This window comes from Chiloscyllium punctatum, chromosome 13, assembly GCF_047496795.1.
Source record: "Chiloscyllium punctatum isolate Juve2018m chromosome 13, sChiPun1.3, whole genome shotgun sequence".
Taxonomy (NCBI): domain Eukaryota; kingdom Metazoa; phylum Chordata; class Chondrichthyes; order Orectolobiformes; family Hemiscylliidae; genus Chiloscyllium; species Chiloscyllium punctatum.
In genome coordinates, this window is record NC_092751.1 from 93,903,087 (window position 1) to 93,919,596 (window position 16,510).

The 16,510-nt window shown below is 38.6% G+C and overlaps 2 protein-coding genes across 11 annotated transcripts in view; one reads left to right on the top strand and one right to left on the bottom strand.

The window, feature by feature from the left end:
- LOC140484679 (inhibitor of nuclear factor kappa-B kinase subunit alpha-like) overlaps positions 1–16,510 on the top strand; it is a 165,475-nt gene that overhangs the window by 20,465 nt on the left and 128,500 nt on the right. For 6 of the 7 annotated variants that reach the window (XM_072583279.1, XM_072583283.1, XM_072583284.1 and 3 more), the window contains one exon: positions 3,939–3,985. The exons of the other annotated variant lie outside the window; for it this stretch is intronic. The gene's annotated coding sequence lies outside the window, so the exon portion shown is untranslated. The remainder of the gene's footprint in view (positions 1–3,938; positions 3,986–16,510) is intronic. 7 annotated transcript variants of the gene reach the window in all.
- Positions 1–16,510, bottom strand: part of LOC140484680 (salivary plasminogen activator beta-like) — a 45,606-nt gene that overhangs the window by 3,774 nt on the left and 25,322 nt on the right. For all 4 annotated transcript variants that reach the window (XM_072583290.1, XM_072583289.1, XM_072583287.1 and 1 more), the window contains 5 exons: positions 10,070–10,244; positions 9,171–9,259; positions 4,287–4,479; positions 1,395–1,531; positions 1,100–1,240 (listed from right to left, as the gene is read on the bottom strand). In XM_072583290.1, the coding sequence (XP_072439391.1) occupies positions 1,100–1,240; positions 1,395–1,531; positions 4,287–4,479; positions 9,171–9,259; positions 10,070–10,244 (735 nt within the window). The remainder of the gene's footprint in view (positions 1–1,099; positions 1,241–1,394; positions 1,532–4,286; positions 4,480–9,170; positions 9,260–10,069; positions 10,245–16,510) is intronic.

Consider the following 16,510-nt stretch of genomic DNA (forward strand, 5'->3'; position numbering starts at 1 on the left):
GAAACTATCTTTAATTCCCATCAGTTCTAGCCATTGTCAGAGGTTTTATTCTGTCTTGACTGAAGATGCCTCAGTCTCTTGACTCTTAATATGACTCTGTTGGAACCATTGGAGATTCTTCCACTAGTTTCAAACCAGGCAAACTTCCAGTCCCCGATCTCAATAAAATTCAAACTGAGTTTAAGCTTTATCTACTTTCACTGATGAAGTTAGTTTATGTTTGTTACTCAGCTTATATTGCAAGTCAACTAACTATCACTTACTTTGGTCATCACTAATGTGAGTCTAGCTCCAAAACAAAACGTTTTTCTGCAAAGCAATTACTGCAAGGATTACAGATATCACACTTGTAAATTTTTCTTTGTTCAGTTAGCCACTTAGCATTTCATAGCTCCATCTCTTTCTTTCTGACTTTTACTATCATTTCTTCAGGAAATTTGGTATTCTTTAAAGCCCAATATTTTAATTAGTTTATGATTACACATTTAACCTTTTCCTGAATTAAATATTACTTAAGTTATTGACATTATTCATGACTAGATGTTCTTAACATTAAGCATAAGTGGTTAGCTAGAAAAAGTTTGGCCTAATGAGAATAATTAAGACTGTTCTTCTTGGGAAAAGAGGTGAGGAGGTAGCAGTTTTAGGGTAGATCGAGAACAATATTTCCCTCTGCGTTAATCAAACCCAAATTGATTAGATTCAAAATAATTGGCAAATAATCCAGAGGGAGATGAGAATCTTTAAATTGAAAAGTTGGTGAAGTTAATTCCATAAATTAAGAAAAGATTGCCCAGGCACTTGAGAATGAGAAGATAAAAGGGCTGTGAATAAAACTATGAAGGTTTGAATAAAAATGCTCCTCTTTCCAAGATCCAGCATAGGGATTACTACAGGATCAGCTTCTTTTTTTCTGTGCTGCGTATGTCTACATTCTACTATGTACTTATAGTTTGATATCTACAACAAACTAAAGTGGCAACACAAATTGAGTTGACATCCTGCAGTAAGTTGCATTGAGTGTTGTTCTCTGATGAATATATTGTTTCAACGTAAAAAACATTACAGCATGACAAATAAGCCAAAATTTCCAACTTACACTCAGCTTCCCTCCCATATCCAGAAACTTCACACTGAGTGCTTTCAGAAAATATAAGGCGTTTAGAAGGCAAACAAATGGGGTGGACAAACTTTGACTCCATTGCACACGTCCCAGATTGAGATTTTAACTTTAGCAGAGCTAAAAAGAAAAAAGATAACAATTAAAACTTTTAAGTTTTTCTTCTTTAATTTCAAGAGTTTGAATTTAGATTAAGAAATCAGTTTGAGATTTACAATCTGAATCTTGTCGAAAAGTTATACTAATGTCATGTCAACAACAGAAGCTAGCTTACCTATGTCATTGTCAAAGGTATCATCATTGAAATTTTCATGGCTTATTATTTTTTCCACTGCAAATGTTTGCTCATTTTTACTAGGTTTATTTGTTGAAGATTTTCCCAGTGTTACATAATACCATGAATGAGAAATTCTGAACAGAAAAAGAAAATCTTAAAAACACTTTATAACTTTGCACAAAATCTACAAGCATTTTGGGTCACTTATTTATTATTCAATTAATATTGTCCAACTCCTGTTTATGAAGATCTGCACCCCCGGGAGGGGCCTCTCGGTTCAGTGATCGGTCAAATAAACACTAGCACCTCGGTCTGGTTTTAGCAAACTTTAACAATTTATTTTGACACCAGGCACAGGTTATCCAGCCACACAGGTTTTCCAGACTCTGTGTACTCTGAAAAAGCTGTTGCGCTGAGCTTAAAACACAAGCAATGTTTATAGGTCTCTTAACAAACAGAACAGCCTCAATTGCAAAATTAGTCCAATAAAATGACAAATAGACATAAAATTAAGCCAATGATATTTCCTGGGGACTTGTTTGCATGCTAATATCTCTTTGCACCTGCATCTACAAGGCCAGCTAAGATACTTTAATACTGATATATCTTACTTAGTTAATTCATACTATGAACAGGGCATTGTTTGCTAATCTCTTTCAATTAGTTCAGGAATGCAGTTTTCAGCAGAGTTCGATGCCATTATAAATCAATTTGTTAATTTGCTCCTAGAAGCAATTTTGTTATGTTATTTTATGTTACTTGCATTAAGAAGCCATTTTGTAGTTAGTAAACGCATGCATTAAATGGTTGCTCCTGACAACAGCCTAAATCCAGATTTTAGATCCTCAACTGATGAGGTGGTGCCATTGTCTACCCCTACTTCCTCCCCAGAAGAGGAGAAAGTATGGCTGTCTCTGGTGTCCTTTCAATTGGACTGATCTATTTTATGCCCTCACTTCCTCTGGTGTGGTCATGGAATGACCAAAGCAGGGAGACGAGGATTTGGATTTGGGCTGTTGTAATGGGTGGCACAGTGGCTCAGTGGTAAGTACCAGGGTGCCAGGTTCAATTCCAGCCACAGGCAACTGTCTGCGTGGAGTTTGCACATTCTCCCTGTGCCTGCGTGGATTTCCTCCAGGTGCTCTGGTTTCCTCCCACAGTCCAAAGATGTGCAGGTCAGGTGAATTGGCCATGCTAAATTGTCCATAGTGTTAGGTACATCAGTCAAATGGAAATAGGTCTGGTTGGGTTACTCTTTGGAGGGTCGGCGTGGAATTGTTGGGCTGAAGGGCATGTTTCCACACTGTAGGGAATCTAATCTAAATCTAAAGTAACTTAAAATAACATAACAAAATGGCTTCTAGGAACAAATTAACAAATTTGTTGTAATGGCATCTGACTCTGCTGAAAACTGCATTCCTGAACTAATTGAAAGATGTTAGCAAATAATGTCCTGTTAATAGTATAAATTAACGAAGCAAGATATGACATTATTAAAAGTATCTTAGACGTAGGTGCAAAGAGATAAAAACGTGCAAATAAGTAGTTCCCAGGAAATATCATTGGCTTAATTTTATGTCTATTTGTCATTTTATTGGATTAATTTTGCAGTTAAGGCTGTTCTCATTGTTAAGAGACCTATAAACATTGCTTGTGTTTTAAGCTAAGCGCAGCAGCTTTTTCAGAATACACAGACTCTGGAAAACCTGTGTTGCAAGATAACCTGAGCCCGGCGTCGTAATAAATTGTTAAATCTTGCTAAAATCAGACCGAGCTGCTACTGTTTATTTGACCGATCGCGGAACCAAGAGGCCTCTCCTAGGGATCTAGATTTTCATTTACACAAAAAATTAATTTTTGTGTCAGATTCACAAAGATCAAGATTATCTCACAGTTCCTCAATCTTTTCTTGTTAGAGGAGTTTCTAAATATAATCTGTCATCAATAAACTTTTTATAGAAAGATATTTAGAAAATGTTACACTGATAACCAACTGTCTGACTGCCGATAATATTTCACATAGCGTGGAAACATCAAGTGCAATAATTGAATAAAGTTCACAGGAGAGGGATAGCAGATCCAATGCATGTTACTTTTGGCCAAAGATCTAAATCAGCCTTGGGAAGAAGTGAAAGGTAATGTTACATTCTAGTTGATTGCTGAAATTAATTTTTGCTATGACAATTCCAAATGTTCAAACTCAATGGGACAATTTTCAAATTAAGCTCATGTTTCTGCTTTTTCATCAGGGGGAGTAATCAGCTTGAGCTGAAAGTTCACGCTGCCATCAAGTTTTATGTGCATATATTACATATAATGTGAAAAAAAAACTACTGTTATGTTGTCAATTTCTGTGACAAGTGTCTTCAGGGAAAAAGATGCTGTAAAGGCTATAATATGGAATGTGCAAGAATCACTCTGTTTAAGCCAACTTGAAAGGACATAACTGTCAGATTGAACAAAATAAGCCTGATCTGAACAATGATTAGATTAAGGCAATTTAACCATTTAAAACAAATTTTTATCATTTTATTTTTGAAGGTGTGAAGAAATATGTGTGCAAAGAACATGGATGTTCACGTGGCAAGGCAAGGATTCATTGTTCTATTCTTGAGATCCTCTGTTGTCAAAGCAAATATGAGAAATCAAAGTCAACACCCAAAGTTAGGTAGATTAAGTCAGGAAGCAACTGATTTTGCTGAACATCATAAATATTCTTTTATCTCTAAGCCATATGAGGCAAAGATGTGGATATGGCATCACAGCTTAGGTTCCTCAAACCACATTCCCGACTGAAATATAGAATCAAAGACTGGGACTAATATTTTCACTTTTACATCACAAAAATATGCGTAGCTGTGGGCATAAATGGTTGTGAATATAACCTACATTGGGTTAATACAGTGTGCAGCTGTCAGAACCCAGCAAGAGTGGATCAGACTTCCTCCACATTGAAAGTATGAACTTTTGGATCGCCTATCAGTTATGTAGAGTGCTGCTTGCCAAGGGTGAGATTCAATGGCAGCCTCATTTCCTCCAACAATCTTGTTCATTTTATGTTCCCTCTGGCCACACTTGGACTCTATGGAGATAAATTAATAGGTTAGCACAATATTTATTACTTAATTTGAATGCAGGTTTTAACATCCTAAACTATCAATAAGAATAGCATTAGATCCTGCAAAGAAAAAGATTTGTTCACATGATTACAAGAATATTAAACAGTGGCAGAAAGATAAGGGATATTTTCATTATATATAATAGGTCACATTCTGTCAAATTAATAATATGAAAAACTATTTTGCAAATAATACTGTATGAACATTTCATTAATTATTTTGTTATGCAGTTTATCCCAAATAACCAAGTAGTTATTTTACAATCAATCTGTTGGAGTTGGCACAACATACCTCTGGAGCAGGTGGGACTTGAACCCAAGACTCCTGTCTCAGAGGTAGGGACATTACTACTACTCAACAAGAGCCCCCTTAAACAGCCGAATAACATTCTTGCCTCAATAGCTGGTCTATGTCAAGTTAGCGCCTTTCAGTTGAGTTGTAACAGTTGTGCTGCAATTGGTCACATTTATCCCAGTGTTCAGGAGTGAAAAAGAGGCTCGTGTGACCACTCCTCATCACCTTCCAGAGAGCTTTATTGGAACCACAAGTTTGACTTTTAGGCATGAACATAATTGAGGATTAAGATAGAGCAACCTATCAACACTTAACTTCTGGGTTTAAGATATTTTCTAATCAACCTGTTCAGAGATGTTATTACACACCTTCACAGCAAGTTGGACTGGAACTGGGGACATCACCACTGTACAAGAGCCCTAATTTCTATGTTTACATAAAAGAATGGTAAAAGAATGGTCAATTAAGTGCAGTAGTGGGAATGAACTACACAGTTTATGAATCAATTCTTGCACAGTAGGGAAAGCAGAACAATATGGCAAAAGTCAAATGAAATTCCACATGCATGAATCCATTGAGCAAATAGTTATTGAAACAATTGGACAAATGTTTACACATTTTCAGTGGTGATACCTTTCATGAAAGTGTGCTTTGCTGATGAACAGTATTTATTGTTCCTTCGGACCAAAAATAAAGTATTTAGCCTAATTTTTTAAAAGTCAGTTTAAAAATAATTTCAACTGTTTCAATCAAGGAAACCTTTCAGAAGAAGAGGGAGCCAAGGAATGGGCAAGTGGAGATGCACTGGCTATAGTTTTTTTTTCTCAGTTGTTCATGGGATGTGGGTATCCCTGGCTAGGCCAACATTTATTGCCTACCCTTAATTGCCTTGGATGATATTGTGCTGCCTTTGATGCTGTTGTCCTACCTTCTGGAACATCTGCTGTCTTGAGGTGTAGAAGCTATACCAGTGCTGTGAGGAAGAGAGTTTCAGGATCTTGATCCAGTGACCTTGAAAGATCTGGGATATAGTTTAAACTCAGGATGGTGTGTGGCTTGGAAAGGGACATGCAGGTTTTTGTGTTCCCAACCATCTGCTGCCCTTGTCCTTTCAGAAGGTGGAGATCGCAGGTTTGGAAGGAGCTGTTGGAGACGTCTGGGCAAATCGCTGTGATGCATCTTTTTATTGGTATATCTGCCAGTATTTGTCAGTGGTGAATGGGGCAAACATTAAAGGTAATGCAGCCCTCATCAAGCAGGCTGCGTGGTCCTGGATGACATTGAGCTTTCTTGGTGTTTGGAGCTGCACCGTTCGAGACTAGTGAGAGTATTTCATTATATTCCTAACTTGTATATGGTGGATAGGCATTGGGGGAACTGAAGATCAATAACGAGCTACAGAATTCCTCACTTCAATCTGCATTTGTGGCCACAGTACAGTATAGGTGAGTTTCTGGTCAGAATGTTGATAGTGGAAGAATATTGAATGTCAAGGGGAGATAGTTATATTTCCTCTTACTTGAAATAGTCACTTGTAACATTTGTGTATCATGAATGTTAATTGTTACTTGTCAGCCCAAGCCTGTTAATCTGGTTTTGTTGCATATGGTCAAGGTAACTTCAATATCTGAAGAGTTGTAAATGATGCTCAACATAGTGCAATCATTCCCCATTTCTGACCTTGTGATGGCGAATAGGAGGGGGGGGGGGGGTTGCTAACTGATGAATTGATGAAGTAATTGAAAAGAGTTGCTCTGACAATATTACAGTTAGTGGCTCCTGCAGTGATGCACTTGGACTGAGATGATTGACCTTCAATCACTGTCAACACTTGAATGCTTGGAATGTCTCCAATCAATAGAGAATTTTCCCAGGGTTCTGATGATTCCAGCTTTGCTGGGACTCCTTAATGTGAAACAGCGTCAAATGCTGCCTTGGTTCGGAGGGCTGTCATCCTTATCTGACCTCTAGAGTTCAGCTCTTTTGTCCTTTTTTAAGTCAAGGTTATAATGAGGTCAGGAACTGAGTGGCACTTCTGTGACCCTATGTGAGTGTGTCAGGGAGCAATTGCTGTGCAACTGCTGCTTGACTGCACTGTAGATGAACTATTCCATCAATTTGCTGATGAAGACAAACAAATTGGTAATTCATCAGGTTGAATTTGTCCTTAAGTTTTGTGGACAGGACATCCTTCGGTAGTTATTCACATGAACTACTATATGTCAATGTTTGGCTTTATGTGCAGGGAATTCTGGAGGATAAGTCTTCTGTGCAATTGCCAAATGTTGTCAGAAGCCATAGTCTTTTCGGTATCAAATCATTCAGCTATTTACTAATATCATGTGGAGTGAACTAAGTTTGGCAGCTGTGATGACAATTTCAGTTGTATTAGTTGCCTAGAGCGATGCCAATCACTAGTATTTTAGTTACTGAAATATTGTATTGCTTACTTATATAGCATCCTTTTTTTTGTTTAAGTGTAAGTCTTAAAACTGGAAACCTCACATCTTTTGTTTAAAGTTATTTGTCACATAGTAATGGCAACAGTGCAGTGCAATAAGAAAGCTGAAGAGAAATGGGTGGCACGGTGGCACAGTGGTTAGCACTGCTGCCTCACAGCACCAGAGACTTGGATTCAATTCCCGCCTCAGGCAACTGTCTGTGTGGAGTTTGCACATTCTCCCAGTGTCTGCGTGGGTTTCTTCTGGGTGCTCCGGCTTCCTCCCACACTCCAAAAATGTGCAGGTTAGGTGAATTTGCCATGCTAAATTGCCCATAGTGTTAGGTGAAGGGGTAAGTGTAGGGGAATGGGTCTGGGTGGGTTGCGCTTCGGCAGGTCGGTGTGGACTTGTTGGGTCGAAGGGCCTGTTCCCACACTGTAAGTAATCTAATAGTGCAAGGCTTTCATATTAATAGAATGGATCATTCTTTGTGTCGAGTGTGGTGCTGGAAAAGCACAGCAGGTCAGGCAGCATCCGAGGAGCAGGAGAATTGACATTTCGGGCATAAGCCTTACATCAGGAATGAGGGGCTTATGCCCAAAATGTCAATTTTCCTGCTCCTCAGATATTGTCTGACCTGCTGTGCTTTTCCAGCACCACACTCTCAACTCTAAGCTCCAGCATCTGCAGTCCTCACTTTCTCCTAGTGTCATTCTTTGTGACTTTCAGAATATTTTGTCTTGTGGCATGGCAGAAACTTGATTCAAGATTTGAAAGCAAAAATTGTGATCAAAGGGGAGTGTGGATTTGAGCAACTCCAAATTGTGCAAAAATGGAAAGTTGGAAATGGGCTAAAATGGTAGTTCGAAATAAAGAAGAATCAAAATTGTTTATTTTTGATAAGGTGTTGTTGATGCCATTTTTCAGAAGGAGAGAGAGTCAGAAGTCAGACAACACTAGATTATAGTCCAACAGATTTATTTGAAATCACACAACCTTTCAGAACACAGCCCCTTTGTCAGGTGCAGTGAGAGGGGCCAAAGGGCTGCGCTCCAAAAGCTTGTTTAATTTCAAATAAACCTGTTGGACTATAACCTGGTGACATATGACTTCTGACTTTGTCCACCCTAGACTGGTATCTCCACATCAAAAGGACAGGCAATTTACCAGAAAAGTAAACCATTTGCAATGTTAGCTAGTGTAGTAATTAAGAAAGGAAACTTGGTTGGTCAGCAGTATAGTACAGAGGCAAAGACAATTAAATATGGAAATGGAATGAGAGGAGAAGAGAAATACTTCTTGATGCTGCAGTCCTTCAAATTTGGAGGAATGACCATGACAGGAAAAAAAAAGTGTTCTATTAAAGGGAAGGGTTTCAAAGCTAGAAAATGTGGAATTTAGTTGAATAGATTAATATCTAATCAAGCATCACAAATAATCGAGAGCCAAGGGTTAGATAGTTGTGAGTATGAAAGTCGAATTTCTTGGGTTAATGGAGAATGTATTCCAGGCATAGTGAAGCCCAGTGGAATTTTTTTTTTAAACTGGGTGGATTGTCCAGGGATAGTCAAGTGCAGAAAAACAACTTGGGGTTGTGCAATAAAAACAAGAATTTAAAATGAATGGTGACAGAATTTGACCAGGTGCAGTGTCAGTGAAGGTTAGGTGTTAGAAGTGAAGGAGAATCAGATGGACAGTGGGAGAAGCTGATGTGTGATTGATACAGCCTGCATTATGGGAAATGTATTCCATCCATCTCAACATACAGGTAGAACAGATCTTTTAATACTCCCTGTACTTAGAATAACCAGGCAGTCTGTTAATGTAACAATTACAAATTATTCATTTCAAGAAAATGTTTTCAAATTATTACTTTAAATCGTTTTCCAAGAGCAATTCATGATAAAATTTTCACTTACCAACTTTTTCACATTTGGAGATATTACAGTATTCCCTGTACATTGAACCCTGAACATAACACCAAGGCTTTTTAGCATGACCTGGATTCCTTTATAGTAGAAATATTTAAACAGTGAGAACACATTAGGAAACTGATGGCCAAGAAAATGAATTCATTAATCAGATGTAAACAAGTAGAAAGTGAGCAACACAAGTGAGTCAGTAACAGACTGACAGAAAAATATAGATTAATGTTTCTGATGGTACTCCACTCATCAGAAAATAATGCAAATTCATGAATTATTTTCACTTTCTACTAAGCAATTCCAGATTCTTATGGTTTTTTTTATATAGTCAATTTTCTTTCTATCTGGAAAGACATGGCCAAAATAGTCAAGATGAAAAGGTTATTAGGAATTTTTCTGGGGAATATCTATAAAGTCAAAAATACTTGGCCATTTTTGTAAGCTGTCATAAATGTTGTATTTAGATATTCCTGTCGGCTCAATTACTCTCACTTAATTCTCACATTAAAAGAACTTTAACAATTTGATATGTATTCCTACAGCTGCTCAAATAAATTGTAGATGAGAAAACAAACAGTGATTAGGATTGACCAGAACTCTAAAATAACTAGCTATTTCAGCTGTTTTAGAAATCTGGTTGTAAAAGTAATCTCAGGGTATGTTACTTTATTTGCTATTATTAACAATCTTTCAAACATGGAATTTTCACAATAACACAGAAATTTAATTGTTAATAAATAAATTTGAATTTAGTTTTGAAAAAAATGGACCAGGAAGTCTGGCTAGTTACATTTCAGAATATTTCCTCCATTATTTTATTGTGATTTGAAATACAAATAAATCATTTCAGGCAGAGAGGCCAAATCACCTAAGTATAAAAAGACAAAATCTACCTGCAGTAGTTGTGACTTCCAAGACCCAACTTTACTGCATTTGACCTCTGTGCATTGTATTTTCTTTGAAGAACAACAAATGAGTCCCATTGCAAGCATTCTTTGCCAGATTCTGTATAGTCCCTTGTTCCCCTGTAATCTTTTCCCTTGTCATTAATGCAATTGGATTTATTGTCTAAAAAGAAAAATAAGATATTAATGAGGTACATAAAAACAAAAACACTGGAGTTGCTGGAAATACAAACCAAGTGCTCACAAAAAAAAACTCGACAGGTCTGGCAACATCCAATATCAATGATATTTTCTTTAGAGTTAAAGCCAACTGGATACACAAAATGACAAGCAATAGAAAGCTCAAGGTTACATTTGTGGACTGATCATAGGTGTTGCAAAGCACTAATCTAGTCTACATTTGGTTCCTCAATATGAAGGAGGCCACATTATAAGCAAAGAATAGAGTACACTCAATTGAAAGAAGTACAAGTGTGGTGCACTAATTAGTAAAGTTAGACAATATGGGATTTGGGTGAGCTTGCCGATTGGTTGTATGGTAGGAGACAGAGGGTGATTATAAATGATTTGAATGAGAACATAGGAGGCATGGTTAGCCAGTTTGCAGATGACATCAAAATCGGTCTTGTAGTGGACAGTAAAGAAGGTTATCTAACATTACGAAGCGGTCTTAATCAATTGGGTCAATAGGCTGAGGAGGGGCAGATGGAGTTTAATTTAACTCCACACAGACAGTGGTCCAAGGCGGGAATCAAACCCGGGTCCCTGGCGCTGTGAGGCTGCAGTGCTAACCACTGAGCCACTGTGCTACCCCCCATACAGGAGTTGGGATGTCATGTTGAGGTTGTACAGGATGTTGGGGAGGCCTCTTCTGGAGTAAGTTATGCAGTTCTGGTTGCCCTGTTACAGGAAAGACATTCTTAAACTGGACAGGGTTTGGAAAAGATTTACCAGGATATTGCCAGGAATGGAGGGTTTGAGTTAGAAAATACGCTGGATAGGCTAGGACTTTTTCAATGGAGTATAGGAAGTTGAGAGAAATCCTTAGATAGGTTTATACAATCATAAGGGGCATAGATAAAGTGAATAGCAAATGTCTTTTCCCTGGGATGGAGGAGTTCAAAACTGGGGGCATATTTGTAAGGTGAGAGGAAAATGTTTTTAAAAGGGCATATCTTTTGTTTTAGAAACACAAACTGGTTTATGTGTGGAATGAACTGCCCAACGAAGTGCAGGATGGAGGTATAGTTAGAACATTCAAAAGACATTTGGATAGGTACATCCATGGAATCAGAGACATGCTGCATGGAAACAGACCCTTTGGTTCAACTGATCCATGCTGACCTTATATCCTAAATTAATCTACTCCCATTTCACAGCACTTGGCCCATATCCTTCCTATTCATGTACCCATCCAAATGCCTTTTAAATGCTGTAATAGTATCAGCTTCCACCACTTTGTCCGGCAGCTCATTTCAAAAATGCACCAACCTCTGTGTGAAAAAGTTGCCCCTTAGGTCCCTTTTAAATCTTTTCCATCTCACCCGAAACCTATGCCCTCTGGTTCTGGACTCCCCCAACCCAGAGAAACCCAGGGTCTATTTACCCTATCCAAGCCCAACATTACATGATAAACCTCTCTCAGGTCACTCCTCAGCCTCAGACATTCCAGGGAAAACAACCCCAGTCTATTCAGCCTCTCCCTAAAACTCAAACCCTCCAATCCTGGCAACATCCTTCTAAGTCTTTTCTGAACCCTTTCAAGTTTCAGAACATCCTTCCAAAAAGAGGAAGACCACAACTGCACACAATATTCCAAAAGTGGTCTAACCAATTAAGTGTACAACCACAATAAGGCCTGTCAACTCCTATACCCAACACCCTGACCAATAAAAGAAAGCATACTAAACACCTTCTACACTATACTATCTACCAGAAACTCCACTTTCAAGGAATTATGAACCTGCACTTAAGGTCTGTTTGTTCAGCAACAATCTCCAGGACTTTACCATTAAATGTAGAAATCCTGCACTGATTTGCTTCTCCAAAATGCAGCGCCTCACATTTATCTAAATTAAACTTCATCTGCCACACCTCGGCCCACTGGCCCACCTGATCAAGATCCCGTTGTGCTCTGAGGTAACCTCTTTGCTGTCCACTACACCTCCAATTGTTGTCTCATCTGCAAACTTATTAACTACTTCCTATGTTCACATTCAATTCATTTCTATAAATGACAAAAAGCAATGGATCCAGTACCAATCCTTTTGGCAAATCACCAGTCACAGGCCTCCAGTCCAAAAAGCAACCCATCACAACCACCCTCTATCTTCTACATTTGAGCCAGTTCTGTATCCAAATGGCTAGTTCTCCCTGTATTCCATGAGATCTAACCTTGCTAACCAGTCTCCCATGGGGTACCTTGTCAAACGCCTTACTGAAGTCCATATAGATCACATCTACAGCTCTGCCCTCATCAATCCTCTTTGTTATTTCTTCAAAAAACTCAATCAACTTTGTGAGGTATGATTTCCCAAGAAAAAAAAGGCATGCTGAATATCCCTAATCAGTCCTTGTCTTTCCAAATACATGTACATCCTGTCACTCAGGATTCCCTCCAACAAATTGCCTGCCACTGATGTCAGGCTCAGAGTCTATAGTTTCCTGGCTTGTCCTTACCACCTTTTTGAAATAGTGGCACCACGATTGTCAACCTCCAGTCTTCCGGCACCTTACCTGTGACTGTTAATGATACAAATATCTCAGGAAGAGGCCTAGCAATCACTTCCCTAGCTTCCCACAGAGTTCTAGAGTACACTTGATCAGGTCCTGGGGATTTATCCATCTTTATCCGTTTTAAGACATCCAGCACTTCCTCCTTTGTAATATGGACATTTTTCAAGATGTCACCATTTATTTCCCTGCATTCTATATCTTCCACATCCTTCTCCACAATAAACACCGATACAAAATACTTGGTTAGTATCTCCCCCATCTCCTGTAGTTCCACACATAGGCTGCCTTGCTGAACTTTGAGGAGTCCTATTCTCTCCCTAATTATCCTTTTGTCCTTAATGTATTTAGAAAATCCCTTTGGATTCTCCTTAACCCTGATTGCTAAAGCTATCTCATGTCCTCTTTTTGCCCTCCTGCTTTCCCTCTTCAGTATACTCCTACTGCCTTTACACTCTGAGGATTAACTAGATCTCTGCTGTTTACACCTGACCTATGCTTCCTTCTTTTTCTTAACCAAAACCTCAACTTCTCAAGTCGTCCAGCTTTCCCCACACCAAGCAGCCTTTCCTTTCACCCTAACAGGAACATGCGGTCTCTGGACTTGGAACCTGACGTACCCCTCTTTACATTACAGCCATTCTTAGTATCAGAAACTTGGTTGTTTGTGTTACATTTTCATGAGAGTCCATCACACCTCCATTTTCCCAAACAGCATACTTTTTTGAGACGAGGATAGCCACACGAGACTCCTGCACTACCTGTCTCCCTCTCCTATCTTTTCCGCCGTAACCCATCTCCCTGACTACATCTGTAGTTTTTCTCCTTTCCTATAACTGCCATGAATTACATCCCATAGCTCCTCTAGATTCCTCATTGCTTCTAACTGCCGCTCCAACCGATTTGATAGGATGTCTAACCAAACACACTTACTGCAGACATAACCATCAGGAACATGGAAATGCTCTCTAATCTCCCACATCTGACAGGAAGGGCACCTCACTCTACTAAAGGCCATCTTTGAACTTTGCCTGAATTGGTTGGAGCAGCAGTTACTGGCAGTGAGGAATCTAAAGACCCAGAAAATAGCACAGGCTGACTGCTGTAAAAAACACTGTGCCTGGTTAACTTCGTACTTATGCTTTACATTTTAAAATTTTAATCATAAGACAGAGCTCATGTGACCAAAAACCATCCACTCTACTCAATATTTAAAAAAAAGAGAGCAAGGTTACACTTAAAGCCATGTGCTTATCTCCTCCTGTGCTGTGAACTCTCCCTTACAGGTTCCTCCAAGATCAACTGTGAATTTCACTGTTTGTTATTTTTTCTTAGACGAACTCCAACATCCAGAAAAACGTGAACTCAAACAGCAAAGGCAGTAGCTGTGCAGATTCACTGCTGTGCCAGACAGCAGTGTACATTTCTTTCTCCCTCTCTCACTGACTAAGAAGTCTCTGCCTTTGTCTGTCTTCCTTCTTTTTGAAGTGTCATTGTTTTGAACTTTTTTTCCCCAAAGTTCCAAAGCAATGCAACAGCTTATAAAACAGTAATTCTTGCTCCTGGAATTAATGGAAATCGGCTCCAACACTAAAAATACCGAAAAAAAAAGCATTTGGAGGCATAAGGGCCACATGCAAGCAGGTGGGACTAATTTAATTTGGGAACATGGTTAGTGTGGACTAGTCGGACTGAATGATCTATATCCATGCTGTTATGACTCTGACTCCACAAGTAAATCACTGTTTAGTTGGAAGTAACTTTCGGGACATATGGCGAGAAGGAATGAGGTACCAAAATATCAAGTTACTTACATGTGGAAGTTAATTTTTGTATCTAGACTCATGGATGATGGTATCCTGCAGTGTGCTTTTGCTAAATAGGCACAGCATTACTTAGAATGTTTTCAACAAACACAAAAAAAACTACTTTAAAAGTCTTCATCAGGAATACATTCCCAATGAAGAACTTATACTCTAAACAAAGACTCTCCTGCTCTTCGAATGCTGCCTGACTGGCTGTGCTTTTCCAGCACCATATTTTTTGACTCTGATGTCCAGTCCTCACTTTCTCCTACTTTAAAAATCTGTCGATGGTCTCACATATATTTCATGCAAATAAAATAATGCAGAAAGTTATTAAATTCCAGTTCAAAAGGAAAATGGAGAACTGAGGAAAAGAGTAGAGGTGTGTATCTAACCGAGTAGCTCTTTCAGAAAGTGACTCAGGCACAGTAGTTTGAATGATATTTTGTTCATAAAGGTGATGATACATTCAACTGCTTTATGATCAAACTCATGTAATTTTGTATCTCTTAATCTCATTTAAATAATCCATTCTCCTGTATCCTCCACACTACAATCCTGAATTTCTCTGTAATAATAACCATAAAGAGGGGATCTGTCCTTCGGCCCCACCAGTGAGGTTTTCAATTGCTTGTAAATTGTGTAACTCTGCCTGATAATGCAAAAGTACACTGCAGGATATCATCCATCCAGGAATCTAAATTCAGAAACTAATTTCCAAATATAAGCAACTTGGTCTTTTGGTACCCAATTTCTCACCATCTAAGGCCGAAAAGATACTTCCAATTAAACTCCACCTACAGAGTTCTCTCTCACCTGAAGAAGTTGCTGTGTGTACATCACGTTATCACGTTGATGCATTGAGACTTAATACATGTTACTGTGATGAATTGTGACTTCAGAATGATATCTCTGCTCTTTGTCATGATGTATAGCTTTGCCTTTATGTAATGCAATGCACCATTAAAATATTTGGTTGTAAGTTTGCTTGCTGAGTTGGCAGGTTTGTTTTCAGACGTTTCATCACCATGCAAGGTAACATAACCTGTGAACCTCCAGTGAAGCACTGGTGTTCTGTCCCACTTTCTATTTGTGTGTCTTGGTCTCTCAAGGTGAGTGATATTATTTCCAGTTCTTTTTCTCAGATGTTGGTAAATAGGGTCCAAATCAATGTGTTTGTTGATGGAGGTCTGGATGCCAGGCCTCGGAGTTCCTGTGCGTGTCTCCGTTTAGCCTGTCCTAAGGTGGATGTGTTGTCCTGTTCAAAGTGGTGTCCTCCTTCGTCTGTATGTAAGGATATGAGTGATAGTCGGTCACCTTACACCCGAAGTATCCTTACATACATCCGTTCTAGGACAGGATGAATAGTGACATGCATGCAAATTCCTAGAGGCCTGGCATTCAAACCAGAACTCCATCAATAAACACTTTGATTTGGACCCTATTTACCAATCTGAGGAAAAAGAACCAGAAATGATATCACCCACCGTAACAGACCAAGAGCACAAATAGAAAGCAGGACAGAACACCAGAGGCTCAGTGATGATTTTACGTTGCACGGTGACGAAATGTCTGAAAATAAACCTGCCAGCTCAGTGAGCAAACTTACAATCTGAACCACAACCTGAGCTACAAATCTTCTCAAAAATTAAAGTATCTATTTTACTAGTTAATTTTCTATCAAATACTCAACTTAAAAATGATCAAAAATGATTTGATTTTTCTTTGGAATTTTGTTTTGTGATCTTTCTCGGTTTTCTTTTTGCCCACTGTAACATTTAAGCAAATTAGGTTGATTTCCAACAGTTTAGAGTCTACATTGTCCAATACCCCTTTTACATCTTATATATAAAGACCCTGCCTGCCAGTACATAGACATAAATGATGCAAT